Source organism: Lontra canadensis, unplaced genomic scaffold (genome assembly GCF_010015895.1).
Source record: "Lontra canadensis isolate GAN:19392208 unplaced genomic scaffold, GSC_riverotter_1.0 scaffold14, whole genome shotgun sequence".
Lineage (NCBI taxonomy): Eukaryota > Metazoa > Chordata > Mammalia > Carnivora > Mustelidae > Lontra > Lontra canadensis.
Window position 1 is genome coordinate 21594217 of NW_022631008.1, and position 14927 is coordinate 21609143.

The 14927-nt window shown below is 34.6% G+C and overlaps 1 protein-coding gene and 1 pseudogene across 8 annotated transcripts in view; both read right to left on the reverse strand.

The window, feature by feature from the left end:
- Positions 1-1422: 1422 nt before the first annotated feature.
- LOC116868126 lies at positions 1423-2438 on the reverse strand (annotated as a pseudogene).
- A 2701-nt stretch (positions 2439-5139) lies between these two features.
- HACE1 (HECT domain and ankyrin repeat containing E3 ubiquitin protein ligase 1) overlaps positions 5140-14927 on the reverse strand; it is a 116516-nt gene continuing 106728 nt past the window's right edge. For 7 of the 8 annotated variants that reach the window (XM_032858218.1, XM_032858216.1, XM_032858217.1 and 4 more), the window contains 2 exons: positions 6428-6541; positions 5140-5879 (listed from right to left, as the gene is read on the reverse strand). In XM_032858218.1, the coding sequence (XP_032714109.1) occupies positions 5777-5879; positions 6428-6541 (217 nt within the window). In that variant the 3' untranslated portion in view covers positions 5140-5776. Of the gene's footprint in view, positions 5880-6427; positions 6542-13837; positions 13897-14744; positions 14750-14927 lie in introns of those variants that run through there. The other variant, XR_004382750.1, reaches the window with a different exon arrangement.

Below are 14927 nucleotides of genomic sequence, written 5' to 3' on the forward strand. Positions count from 1 at the left end.
TTTGGAAAACTTTGTAAATGGAAGCTAGGTTTGTAGTTTAGCCCATGGGAGTATAAATGTTGACATAGTTGTACTACATAACATAATATTACATTCTCAAGTTCTGGGTCCTGAGAATGGGGGTTGTGTCATGCAGGTGAGTTTCTCCCCTGCTCTTAGAAAGAAGACTCAAGTAAACAATTATTTTTTAAAAGATTATTTATTAAAAATTTTTTAAAAATTGTTTATTTATTTGACAGACAGAGATCATAAGTAGGCAGAGAGGCAGGCAGAGAGAGAGAGAGGAGGAAGCAGGCTCCCTGCTAAGCAGAGAGCCCAATGTGGGGCTCAATCCCAGGATCCTGGGATCATGACCTAAGCAGAAGGCAGAGGCTTTAACCCACTGAGCCACCCAGGCGTCCCCAAGTAAACAATGATTAAAATTGATTTACCTTTGTCACACCCTTCTATCTCTCTTTCTAATCTTTTTTATGCTCAGATAGGGCACACAGCTCTAATTGTGCTGCTGGAAAAATGCTATCTAGTCTTACCTACCATAAATTTCAAGAGCCCTTCCTTGAACCTTCAAATAGTAATTCCACAACCGTGAAGCAATTGATGGACATTTCAACAAATAACCCAGAAAATGTTACCACCCTTAAACTGTAACTAGTGTTGAAAGAGACCATCTGGTACTTAAAAAGCAAAAATATTAGAAATCTATGTTAAAAACTTTAGAGACATGGTCAAATAGATTATGATACATTCATACAAAAGAATATTATGTCAAAGTTTAAAAAAATGTTTAAAAGTTAGTTGTAATGACATGGGAAATAAACAAAATAATGCTGAATAAATAAAAAAGATACTAAATGCTATGTTCTTTATGAACTCGATTATGGAAAACATGCATTAAGACCAGAAGCTAATAAAACTTTTGGGTAGTAGACTTGTAATTTACGGCTTTTTTCCAGTTAACACATGAATCCATGCTTTCCAGATTTTCCCCTATCAAATAACCGCTATTTAAAAAAAAACAAAAAAACAAAAACAAACAAAAAAAAACACAAGGATGTCTCAGTTGGTTAAGCGTCTGCCTTCGGCTCGGGTCATGAGTCCCATGTCAGGCTCCTTGCTCAGCAGGGAGTCTCCTTCTCCCTCCGCCTTTCACCCCCCTCTCTTTCTCTCATGCTCTCAAATAAACACAATCTTTAAAAAAAATTTTTTTAAAAAGGAAAATCAGAGAAAAAGTGTAAATTCAAATAAATATATAACTGGTAGAATTTTAAAGAGCTATAAATAGTGCTAATTATCAGGCAATGTGGAAATAGAGCATCATGGGAAAAAAAAGCGTTCCTTTAACTATGTTTGCAAAAGACTTTAGACTTATTGTGTGTGTGTGTGTGTGTGTGTGTGTGTGTGTGTGTGTGAGAGATTTTTTTTTTAAATTGAAGGTCCCTTATTGGTCCTGCTTCCATGAGTGGCTGCCACCCAGATAAAGGGGAAGGGAACCAAGTGGGCAGGAAGGGGTTATCTCCACAACATTCCATTTATACACAGAACTAAACAGACAAGCACAGAGTCATTATTGAGGTTAGAAGTTACCAGCACGGGAAAAAGAACAGGTAGGGAATTGGGGTGTCATAAAAAATATAGTACCACCCACCAAACTGGGGTGCCTGGATAGGAGTACTTGGTCTGCTTCAACCCAAGAGGAATCAGATCAAAAGTGGCTTGGGAAGGCTAGAACCATCGGGGATGGATGAAAGAGGAAGGTCCAGGGGGCAAGGAGGCTGTTTGGCGACTAGGGTGAAGGGACTGCCCTCCCCTTGCTGGTATCTCTCCAGCCCTTCAGGTTTGGCAGGAAGGGGTTAGCCTGCAACCCTCATGGGCAGGTCTTAGGCTGCCAGATGCTCCAGGCAGGGGGCTGGAGGGGGTTCACAAAGGCTTGCCTTCCAGGGAAATAATGGCATTGCCCCCCAACTTCTCTGCCAGGGTACATCAGTCCATGACATCCTCATAGCAGTTTGCTTGTAATTCATGCTTGATCTCCATCAGCTTCCTCATGATGGCATCCTTCGAGCTGGCATAGATCATTTTGCTCTTAGGGGTACAGACTTAGGTGCCCAGAAAATAAACATTAGGTCCTCCTTCTTGCTCTTCTTGTTCTCACAGGTTGTGTCATAGAGGCATACCAGCAGTTCTTGTCTGGTAGCATCTTGACAAAGGTGGCAGAGGGGTGGTCTATAGTCTGGCCCACATGCCCTACCAAGATCTCCTTGCCCTCCTCCAAGTATTAAGATGTTCTTCTTGCCCTGGCTTAGGCAAAGGAGTACCACCTTCTTGTACTTCTCACCTCCTCTGGTGTTGAGGATTTATGCACATACCCTCAAGTCACTGAACACCTCAATGATGCCATCAGAGACTACCATATCAGAGACCATTTTCCGTAAGCAAAAGGGAGGTAACAAAAGAGAGTCAGGAGAGAGGATGGCCACTGCCGCTGCTGCTGGGATCTGACTTAAAGGGACTTACTTTAAGTTAACCACATTATAAAATAACAAGTTTTGTGGTTATGAAAATATTGCTTATTGCTACTGTTATGGCATTTTTATAGATCAAATAAAAACACATTATTAATGCTTACTTCCCTTGATTAAAGAGACCAGTGTTTCTTTTTACAAATATCACATAGAAAATAACTCAGGCTTGTGTTTTAGACAACTAGGAAAAAAAGATTATTTTAATGAGAAAGTTTTTATCCCATCTTATAATGCTTTCCCACATATAGCAGTAACCCATGGCCCAGAAATCATTCTTGTGTGAAACTGCCCCACATATGTTATATTTATTTATACACTAATCACTCTTCTATATACCTTATTTCACTTAACATACTTTAGAGACATTTACGTATCAGTATGTATAAATCCATTTTATTCTTTGCAAATACTCTTTAATATTCTACTGATGGCTCTAATTTATTAGTAACCCCTTACGGATAGGCATTTAAATTATTTCCAGTTTCTCTCTGTAACAAGGCTTCAGGGAACATTCTTGTACAAATATCTTTATGACATGAACAAGATTATCCATGAGATAAATTCTTTGAATTGTTGAGTCAAGGACTATGTGTACATTTAAAAAAAATCTGACATTACCAAATTGCCTTCCAAAGAATTTGTACCAATTTATACTCCAGGGGAGTATATTCCATGTTATACTATAAATCTATGTTCTGATCAACATAGATTCTTTAAAGCAAATTCCAATGCTGTCAATGGCCAAGAAGGTAACACAAATGAGGGAGGCAGTATGGGGTAAAAAGATGGTAGACTGAAGAGTATGAATATTCAGTCAATGGAAGAACTGGGTTCTCCTTAATGGCGGCCAACTATGCCTTCTAGGAATCAATGCCCAATATTGTTAGTGTCCTGCACTCTCAAAAGCCTAAAATCTAGACTTCTGCATGAAACCTTCAGATTTTTTAAATGTTGACAACTCATTTTAGAATTTTAGAATTGGCATGACAAAGAAAACTGTGAGTAGAAATCATCTACTGGGCCTCCAAATTGTGACCTTCACTTTAAAGCTTTCATTTCTGGCCCCATATCCAACCCACAAAGAGGGGCATGCCTCTAGGCTGCATTTAGCATACTGTTTTAAAGCTGGGATTTCCTTACATTACATTTAATTTCTGGACAGACTAGAAGATTTTTATGAACTATGTCATCACTATTCCCTCAAACTATGTGAACAATTTAATCTACTCTTGCTGAGATGTTTTTATTAATCCGTTTCCTTCACTATGGTCCTTTGCCCTATATTTTTATTCCTTTAGAGTGCTGGTTCCTCTGTTTTCTCCATTACATGGAATCACCATGTGTTTTAAGGTCAGAGTCATTTTCCTATGAGAGTAATCATTTACCCAAAGGGGATAAAAATCTCTAGTCATTTTTCTATGCTACTTTGCATTCAACATATCCATGTACTTACAGAAGAAATTGTGGGAATAAGGTATACTAAAAAGACTTTCTGCCTCTCACTTAAATAGTATTTTTAATCCATATAAAATACTTTATATTAACTACATTCTTATGGTTAAGAGATAAAGACAACATAAAAAAATAAACCCTGAAGTTGTTAAATCTGTACAAAAAATACTCAAATTCAGGGGTAAAATACCATGAAATTTTTAATATTTTATTATCTCTCCTACATAAATACTTGCAGAAGGACTAATCTGACAAAGCCCAATGCACTGAATGACTATATAAAGAAACAAATGTTTGTTAAACATTAAAATCATAAGCAATGTAATATTAAAGAGGTCAGTTGCCTTTTTGAAAACTCAGAAGGCAACAACCTCATACAAATGAATTTTGAAAATCAAATTTTAAAAATTTTTAGCTTCATTTATTGTAAATATGCATTTAGTCTTCATTTTAAAGCTGTCTTTTTAAAGAATTCCTAGTTTTAATATTAATTTGCTCAGAAATTCTTTTTATATGTAATATATAAATATAAATAATATACATATTCTATATATGTAAATATATAATATATAAATATATATATATACCTGCAAAAACAAAAGAAGATCAAGACATATATTAAAGAAGCTTTATAATGTAACAAAGTTTTTAATATATATTGAAAATATGACCATCTACTCAGGAAAAAAATCTGCATGAATCATTTTACCAACATTGATGCCACCGGATAGTATCCTTTTAGTTTCCAAAGGCAAAGTTCTAGACATTACAAGTTCCTCTGCTAGCACTTCTAAATATGTGAGTGTTCCTACTTCCCCTTAAAAGGTATGCTGTAACAACTGAGGTGGATCCTTTCAAAAGAAAACTGGATTAAATCACTCTAAAATTTAAAAACCCAAAGCTCTGTGTTAGGCACGTCATTTATCTCAACATTTTAATCATGAAAAAAAAACAAGAATAAAAACTTACATATTTAAATTGTATTGTGCACATTGGACTACTTCTTCAAATATGTTATCAGAACTCACAGATAAAACAAAAGCAATAAAAAGAATGTGTTAAAATATTACATTTAATTTTACCTAAAATATAAATTAAAATAGGACATAAGACTTTGAGACCACAATATATATATGGGAAACTGACCACTGAAAGATACTAGAAATAATTCATACAATATAAGCTTTAATATATAAATTAAATGCCATTTCATCAGCTGTTAGTCACATCACTCTAAATTTTACACTATATATTAAAATATTAAAAAGCTAAAAAACATCATTGCAATATAGATTCAATATGGGAAAATACATATTTGTGGCTTTATACACAACCTAAATTAATTCACTCTATACAACAGTTTTCCAAAATATAAACAGCACTTTACATGCAACAGAACATACCAGGTTGGGTGTCCTAATACAATTTTATAGGAAAATAAAGAGAAAACACCCTTTCAACAAGACAGTTAAATGGTAGAGGTGGAATGTAGAATAAGGTTTCGCCTTAACACAATCCTCAGTTAGAGTAAAAGAAATATGAAAAAGGACAATTTCTACTACTTTCAATTAGCATTTTTTAAATTGAAGACTACTGTGATTTTATAGTTTCTAATTGTATCACAAACAGCAAACATAAAAGGGAAGCGGGAAGGGAGGGTAGAAAGCGTGATCCTTTATGAATTTTAAACATCAGCCCTGCCTGTGGGCTGCATTTAGGCTCCTTTTCTGTTGACAGTTTCCTAAATTATTTCTGCCACTCTGAATTGCGCATCAGTAATCAGATGAATTTTCCAGACTTCTTTACGCCATTGTGTAACCATAACTGCCACAATGTAATGCCACAAGAAGTCTGTCCTTGAGTATTTCTTTACTTGGGTATTCAGGTAACTTGAGCATGTTGATGCTAAAAAAGAAAAATATACCATCATGAAACAGGAAATCTATGAAATTTCTGATTGTTTTGTCTAGCAGTGAAAACACTACTCAAAATTAACATAAAATCACCCTCTCAAATTTACATTCAAATTGGAAAACCCTGAAGTAGTATTTAAAAAGAAAAAAAAAAAAAACTGCTGCATTGCAGTTTCCTTTAGTATGCAAATGTAGTGGAAGAAAATAAGTTCCTTTCAGCCTAAAATAAATAAGCAATAAGGGAATTTAGTTTGAAGTGATGGTGTAACTCAGTGATACTTATGACAGTGAAACTTCAGTGATACTTGAACTACATTTAATTAAATTATAGGTAGGTAGTTTCCTCAAATATTTTCCCTACCAAAAAAAGGGAAAGGCAAGGGATTATGCTGTTACTTATTTATCAGTGATTCCAAAATGCTGAAAACAGATTACTGTTGAGGTTTTCCTCTCAATGCAACAGTACAGTAGTCAGACCTTTAATTATTGAAAATTAATCAAGACAATTCACAATGCATTTAAATAAACATTTTAACATACCATGTGCTTGAAGTTGGTAGGAGATTTGGAGTATATGGCACAGCAGCAATTGTAAAGTTTTGCAATCCACTTCCACCCATGATATTAGCAAATCCACCATGTGGGACCCTGGAACTAAAAGTTCATATCATAATAAGTTGTAATCAGGAAACGAAAATCTTTGTGATACATACATTTCAAATTATAAGTTATAGAGTTAGAATATATTCAACTCTAGGGCACTGACAAGGTAACATTTTTGGTTCTGAAAAACTCCAGCTCATTATTAAAAGATGCTTTGTGGCCAGTTAGCAAGCTTCCATGGAGAACCTCTGTCCACATTTCTGTAAGCCATACCATGCTTTCAATTGGCCATTGCACATACCTCTATTATTACACATAGCATACTGCATGTACAATTATTTTCTCATATGTGTCTCCCCCTACTCAACTGGGACTAATTTGAGGACTTAAATGTGTCACATTTGTATTTATACCTTTGGGGTTAGCAAAATGACTGGCATCTAACAGACATTCATTAGATACTTGCCGAATACACGGATGTTTGCTTGATTAATTCAAGCAACAGAGAGGCTCTTGGATGTAATCCAAACAATTTCCCTATATGTGAACAATATCTAGGATCTGATGGTGTTCAGGGCAGGCCATCCCCAAATATTCCACTTAGGCATACTGATTATTTCAAATTAAAGTTACTTAAAAACAACCAGTGCAAAAAGGACACTTAAACTTTCCTCTGTCTGGCTGAAAGCAGGAAATAAATCTCCCATATGAAAGGTACTCTCCCTGTACCAGAAGGTAAAGAAACATCCTATGACCAGAGATAGGCAATTCAGGGCTGAGAAGGCTATAGAAACAAACCTCATTACTTCTTCACCAATTTACTACTCCAAGCACAACTGCTTTGTCTTTTCAATCCCTCAAAAATATATTGTTTCTTTGTCTAAAAGGTGTAAATCCTGCTTGCTTACTTTGGTCACTTCTCTGAGATTCGTATTTCTATGAGCTCTAAAATATATGAATTAAATTTGTTTTCTTCCTGTTAATCTGTCCATGTCAATTTACTTCTTAGACCAAGCAGAATAACTTTAAAAGGTTAAGAAAAATTTTTCCTCCCCAACAGGTCAAAGGATTTTTGTTTTGTTTTTCACTGTGGGAAAACTAGAATATTCTTTACATTTCTGTTCCAAAGAGTCACAATATCAGATGTATTTCTTTTTTAATGTCACCTAACATAAACATAAAAAGATCACATTCAAATTTGAAAACCCTAACAAAATGCATACAGTACTAGAAAATTTAATCTTGGGTACATGGCTACAGAGAATACAATCACAACTTCCTAAATTCTATTGTTCACATTTGAAAGACATTATTTCAAATTAGCTTTTGTATGTATCATGATTAAACAAAGTAATCCTGTAGAACATTTTTTTTTAAGATTTTATTTGTTTATTTGTCAGAGAGAGAGAGAAAAGAGAAAGAGAGCATAAGCAGGGGGAGCAGCAGGCAGAGTAAGCAGAGGGAGATGCAGTCTCCCCACCAAGCAAGGAGCCCAATGAGGGACTCCATCCCAAGACCCTGGGATCATGACCTGAGCCCAAGATAGCCACTTAACCGAATAAGCCACCCAGGCATCCCAACATTTTGTTTTATATTGAGATGCTATTGTACCTTCTAGATAAGTAAGAATGATAACAAAACAAAACAAAAAAAATTAATGTATAGGTACTAAAGGTATACTCAAATGCAGAAGTCTGACCAGTATTAGAAATGTTCTCTAACATGGGATTCTTAGTACAAAGCATAATTCAGTTCATTAAAAAAAAAAAAGTTAAACTTTAGCCAAAACCATCTTGACAAAGAAGAATAAAGTTGGAGGTTTCACAGTTTCTGATTTCAAAACTTAAATTACAAAGCTATGGTTATCAGAAAAATGTAGCAATAGCATAAAGCATAAAGACAGACATATAGAAATAGAATAGATTATCCCAAATAAACTCTTGCATATATGGCCAAATCATTTTCAACCAGAATCCTAACACTCAATGGGGAAAGGACAATCTTTTTAACAATTGTGTTGGAAAAACTGGATATCCACACTACCAAAAAATGGAATTGAATTCTCACCTAATACCATAAACAAAAATTAACTCAAAATAAATCAAAGATCAAAGCATGAACTATAACCACAAAATTCTTAGAAGAAAATAGAGGGGAAGAGCTTCATGACACTGAATTTGGCAATGATTTCTTAGATATGACACCAAAAGTATAGGCAATAAAAGAAAAATAGATAAATTGAACTTCATCGAAATTAAAAACTTATCCGCCACAGAACATCATCAACAGAGTGAAAAGGCAGTCCATAGAATGGGAGAAAATTATTTTCAAGTCATAAATCTGATAAGGAATTGATATCCAGAAAATAAACAGAACTCCTACAACTCAACAACAATAAAAACCCAATTTAAAAATAGGGAAGGGGTGGGCGCCTGGGTGGCTCAGTGGGTTAAAGCCTCTGCCTTCGGCTCAGGTCATGATCCTAGGGTCCTGAGATCGAGCCCCGCATCGGGCTCTCTGCTCAGCAGGGAGCCTGCTTCCCCTCCTTCTCTCTCTGCCTGCCTCTCTGCCTGCCAAATAAATAAATAAAAATCTTTAAAATAAAAAAATAAAATAAAATAAAATAAAAATAGGGAAAGGACCCAAATAGACATCTCTCCAAAGAAGATTCACAAATGGCTTACAAGCATATGAAAAGATGTTCAATCAGGCACCTGGGTGGCTCAAGTGGTTAAGCCACTGCCTTCTGCTCAAGTCATGATCCCGGAGTTCCAGGATCGAGTCCCAAGCTGGGCTCCCAGTCTGCTTCTCCCTCTGACCTTCTCCCCTCTCATGCTCTCTTTCTCAAATAAATAAATCAAATCTTTAAAAAAAAAAAAAAAGAAAAGAAGAGGAAAGATGCTCAATCAACATCACTAGTATTGGAGAACTATAAATCAAAACCACAATCAGATATCATTTCATACACATCATGATGACCTGGATGACCTTTTTATTTTTTTTTTAAATTTTTGTAAAGATTAATTTATTTATATATTTTAGAGAGTGTGTGTATGCAGGGAGAGACAAAAGGAGAGGGAGAGAGAATCTCAAGCAGACTCCCTGCTTAGCACAGAGTCTGACATGGGGTTCGATCTCACAACTCTATGATCATGACCTGAGCCAAAATCAAGAGCTGGATGCTTAACCAAATAGATTGAGCCACCGAGGGACCCCCAGGATGATCATTTTAAAGAAAAAACACAAAAATTTAAAAAAAGAAAATAACAAGTATTGGAAAGGATATGCAGAAATTGGAACACTTCTGCATTGCTGGTGGGAATGTAAAATTTGTATCAGCTGTGGAAAACAGTATGGCTGTTTCTCAAAAAACAAACATAGAATTACAGTATATAGCCCAAAGAATTGAAAACAGAGACTGAAAGAGATTATCTGTACACCCATGTTCATAGCAGTGTTACTCATAAAAGCCAAAAAAAGGTGGAAGCAACTCAAGTGATCACCCATGGATGAAAGAATAAGCAAAAGGTGGTATATAACTCTAGTGGATTCTTATTTAGCCTTAAAAAGGAAGGAAATTCTGACATATGCTACAATGTGGATGAACCTTGAGGACACTATGCTGAGTAAAATAAGCTAGTCACAAAATGACAAATGATACACGGTTCCACTTATATGAAGTACCCAGAGTAGTGAAATTCAGAGAGAGAGATAACAGAATGGTGGTTCCAAAGGCTAGAGGGAGGGAGTATGAAGAGTTAGTATTTAACTGGTACAGTTTTAGCTGCAGAAGACAGAAGACTTTGGGAGCTGGATGGTGGTGATGGTTGTGTGTGAATGTGCTTAATGTCACAGAACTGTACTTAAAAATGGTTAAAGTGTTAAATGTTATTGTACTTTCTGCCACATACACTACAAAAACTGTGGCAAAATGCACCAGAATTTTGTTTAAAATCATAAATGGTATGTATACATCCATTGGGGAAAAAAAATCCAGTCCAAAATCCAATATAAATAAAACTCTAAAAAAGAGCAGTTGTCTTATAGCTGGGAACTTGTTTGGTTGCTATTAAATGCTTTACTGATGAAATGCCTGAGCTTACCTTAGAAATCCAAATGAATATTGAAAGTCTTGTTAACAAACACTAGAAGAATAGCAATAGAATAGCTAAAGAAGACCTGGACAAGTGTGTAAATGGAAATAAAATTCTACATTAGTCTACGCCTATTAAAAGGACAACCAAAAATGAAAAGCGGTAAAAAGCCAAGCTGTTCTCAATTTCCTATAGAGGTAGAATTTTAAAGTACACCACTTTATCAGAATAAGAAAATGAGACTTGACAAATTAATATACAGTATTTCAACATCAGAATGATCAATCTAATGTTTTTCATATAACTAAATTTTTGAAAAATATGCTTAAAAATCAGAAGATTTTCCAATTTAAAGATCTAAAACTAAAATTATACTATAAACTGCTATTCACAAACAATTTCTGAAATTTTATTCCTCTTCTTCTAAACTACAAACAAATATGACTGGGCCCCATAATTGAATAATCAGTGAATATTATCCTAAGATCATGGCTCATCAGGCTTAAGCATGTATGTGAAAAATAAATGAAATGGTCTTTGGCTGAATATTATGACACTTGGATCATACAATGTAAAATTACAGTCAATAAAAATGACACACTTCTATTTTATACACAAAGAAATCATCAAGTCTGAATCCCATTATTCTTGAGTAAGTCATTTAATTAAGACAGTCTTATAGACCACCAAAATAATGTTATACCATAAAAATATTCAAAAATTACTTTTTGCATTGGTTCTTGGTTCTAATAATTAGAACACATTTGACTTTTCAGGAAGGTTGCACTAAACTAAACTATGGACACAGAGAAAGATACTTTAATATCTAATATAAACAGGTAATCAGAATTTTCCAGAAAGTGCTACTGAATAAAAAAATACATGCTAAGTTTAGAATGGTAAACGCTCTATACCTACACTTAAGTCTAATTAAATAAAAGTTAAGGTTTAAAAAAACTGAAAAATTACTCAGTCTGAATTCAAAACAAGGACTCTGTAGACTAAATGTTGAAAGGTGACTTCTTCAGCATGATGGTGAAGCTTAGCTCTGTATTGTTCCCCTCAGCTTCCTTGGCTTCTATTTTTTACTCACATCCCTCACCTCAGTTTAAATGGACTCATAAGCTACACTTCATGACCAGTTAAATAATAAACAGTGCAATTCTTTTCAGTACTGCTAACCATGACTATACGTCTGACCTGGGAGAGGCACTCTGTATTATTAATACAAGAGTTTTTCATTCTACAAGAGCAGCAACTTAACAGACATTTTTAGTCCCAAAGAACTTGAGTAACTGTAATTATTATCTGCGCTTTAAAGACTCGTACCAACCAAATCATGGTGGTGCGGACATAATAATCCATTAAATGGTGTTTAGATATAAATCATTTAGAAAACAGTAAGAGCTCTACGTCAATACATAAACTAAAATAAAATCCAGATGGCTTAAAAATTGGAAAGTAAAAATAGGAACTATAAAAAGTTACAGAAAAAAATGCAGATAAACATATATATAAAATCTTGGGAGTAGGGAAGGAGTTATAAAAACAACAAAGAAAAGTACAATGATCAACTTACAAAATTAATACTTCTATTTTATAAATTTTATAAAGTAAATTTATAATTTAAATTACATGGGAATCTGTATATTTAATTTAATGAAGTTAAAAGGCAAACGATAACCTGGGGAAAGTTATTTGTAAGGTTAATGTCCCACATAAAGAACATGTAGAACTGAATTTTTTAAAATGATGACGGGGCAACTATGTGGCTCAGTCGGTTAAGCATCTGATTCTTGATTTCAGCTCAGGTCATGATTGCAAAGTGATGAGATCAAACCCTGTGTCTGGCTCCGTGCTCAGCGGGGAGTCTGCTTGGGATTCTCTCCTTCTCCCTTTCCCTCTCCACCCCCCAATACTCCCCACCAAGCTCTCTTTCTCTCAAATAAATAAATCTTTAAAAATAAAAAAAAAATGACAATAGAATGCATAATTAAGAAAGTCAATTCACATAAGAATTATATAAATAAAAAATTATGTAAAAATAGAAATGAGGGTGCCTGGGTGCCTCAGTCGGTTTAGCATCTGCCTTTGGCTCACCTCATGATCCTAAGGTCCTGAGACTGAGTCCAAATCGGGCTCCCTGCTGAGCAGGGAGTCGGCTTCTCCCTCTGCCCCTCCCCCCTGCTTATGGTCTCAGTCTTTCTCATGCTCTCTCTCAAATAAATAAAATCTTAAAAAAAAAAAATTATATCCTGTACTGATAGAACAAAAGGAATAGGTCCTCTCATTCCCTGTTGATAGGAATACTGGTAACTTTCTGAAGGGTAAAAGAACCTGATACATACTGTATCAGGTTATAAAAATTTATATACTTTCATATCCAAAAATTTCTCTTCTAAGAATTTTTTCTATATAAATAATCAAACTGGCCCACAAGTATATAAATGTAAGAATTCCTTATTTGTTCAGCATTACTATAAACAGGAAAATTTAGCAATGAAGGACAATACCAATTAAGGTCCATAAACTGAAGAATAGGTAGCCATGAACAAATTAGATCTATAAATGGAAAAAAATTTTAATAATATATTGCTAAATTCAGAAGTTATAAAAGAGGAACGATGTTTTTAAAAAGTAAAAATTTATGGGACACCTGGCTGGCTTAGTTGGGAGAAGCACGAGACTCTTATGGGGTTGTAAGTTTAATCCCCAGGTTGGTTGTAGAGATTAGTTAAATAAAACCTAACAAAAAAAAAGTAAAAATTTATGTATGTGGGAAATTTTCTGGAATCTCAGACACTAAGATTAGAAGTAATTCTTTTTATTGAAATTGTCTAATCCTCCCACCTAGAATATATAATTTTTAATTCTTTTCATTAAATTACTCAAATCTCTGGGTACTTCTTGGCATTAAGAAGCCAAAAAACTACAAAAGAACATTAAAACAAGGTTTTCTTTCATATCTTTAGTCTATAATCTGTGAATATTCACGTTCTCTCTTTTTTTAAGATTTTATTTTTAAGTAACCTCTATACCCAACATGGGGCTCAAACTTAAAACCCCAAGATCAAGAGTCTCATGCTTTCCCAACTAAGCTAGTCAGGTACCCTGAATGAATATTCATGTTTTATTTATTGTTTAAAATTAGATTACAGTGTGACCCCCCCCAACTATTTTTCTAATTATATAGTTAAAGGACTTAGAAAATAAAGCAAAATATTAAAGTATTATCTCTGCATAGTGGAATTACCTAATGGATTTTCATTGTCTTCTATCTATATTCTTCATTTTCCAAATTTTCTTTTTCTTTTTTTTTTTTTTAAGATTTTATTTATTTATTTGACAGACAGAGATCACAAGTAGGTAGTGAAGCAGGCAGAGAGAAAGGAGGAAGCAGGCTCCCTGCTAAGCAGAGAGCCCAATGCGGAGCTCAATCCTAGGACACTGGGATCATGACCTGAGCCGAAGGCAGACTGAGCCACCACTAACCCACTGAGCCACCCAGGCGCCCCTCCAAATTTTCTATAATGGTTACAGATTACTAGAAATAAGGAAATACTGGACTTTAAAGAACATATATATTTTATAGAGATATACACCCACAATTATGTTTTTAAGATAGACAGAAAAAATAGAGAAGTAAATACACCAAATTGTTTACAGTAGTTATTGCTGGCAGGGAATGGTGTTCATTATTTGTTCTAATTTTATGTATGCTCCAACTTTCCTAGAAGAACCATGTACATTTATGATGGATCAAATGAACTATATTTCCATAAAGTGGAGGGCACAAATAAAATTCTAAGATGCCAAGGATGAAAATCAGATTTTTTTTAAACATCTTTCATTAATGTAACTTAAAGGAGGTTAAAATCATCTAGTTTTCCAGTATCTATATTTAATCAGTCCAAAAGTAGACTTTTCAAAGATATTTGTGCTATCACAAATTATTTTTTAGGCCATGAATCTTGAGACTAAAATCTGTTAAGAGGGATCCTTGGGTGGCTTATTTGTTAAGCTTCTGACTCTTTGTTTCTGCTCAGGTCATGATCTCAGTCAGGGTTGTGGGATCAAGTCCCATGTCAGGCTCTGCACTCAACACAGAGTATGCTTGGGATTCTTTTCCTCTCCCTCTGCCCCTCCCCGGCTTGTGGAATAAAATCTTCAAAAAAATTGGCAAGAACTGGAGAAAAACTGTTGAGTGTGGATATTATATGTGTCGTGTGTATGTGTGTGTATGTTGGCCAACAACAGACAAATATTAAGAATTTGGCACTACCACTGACTTACTGACAGAATGAAAATATTACCAAATTATAAAATACAGTATATATGCTGAT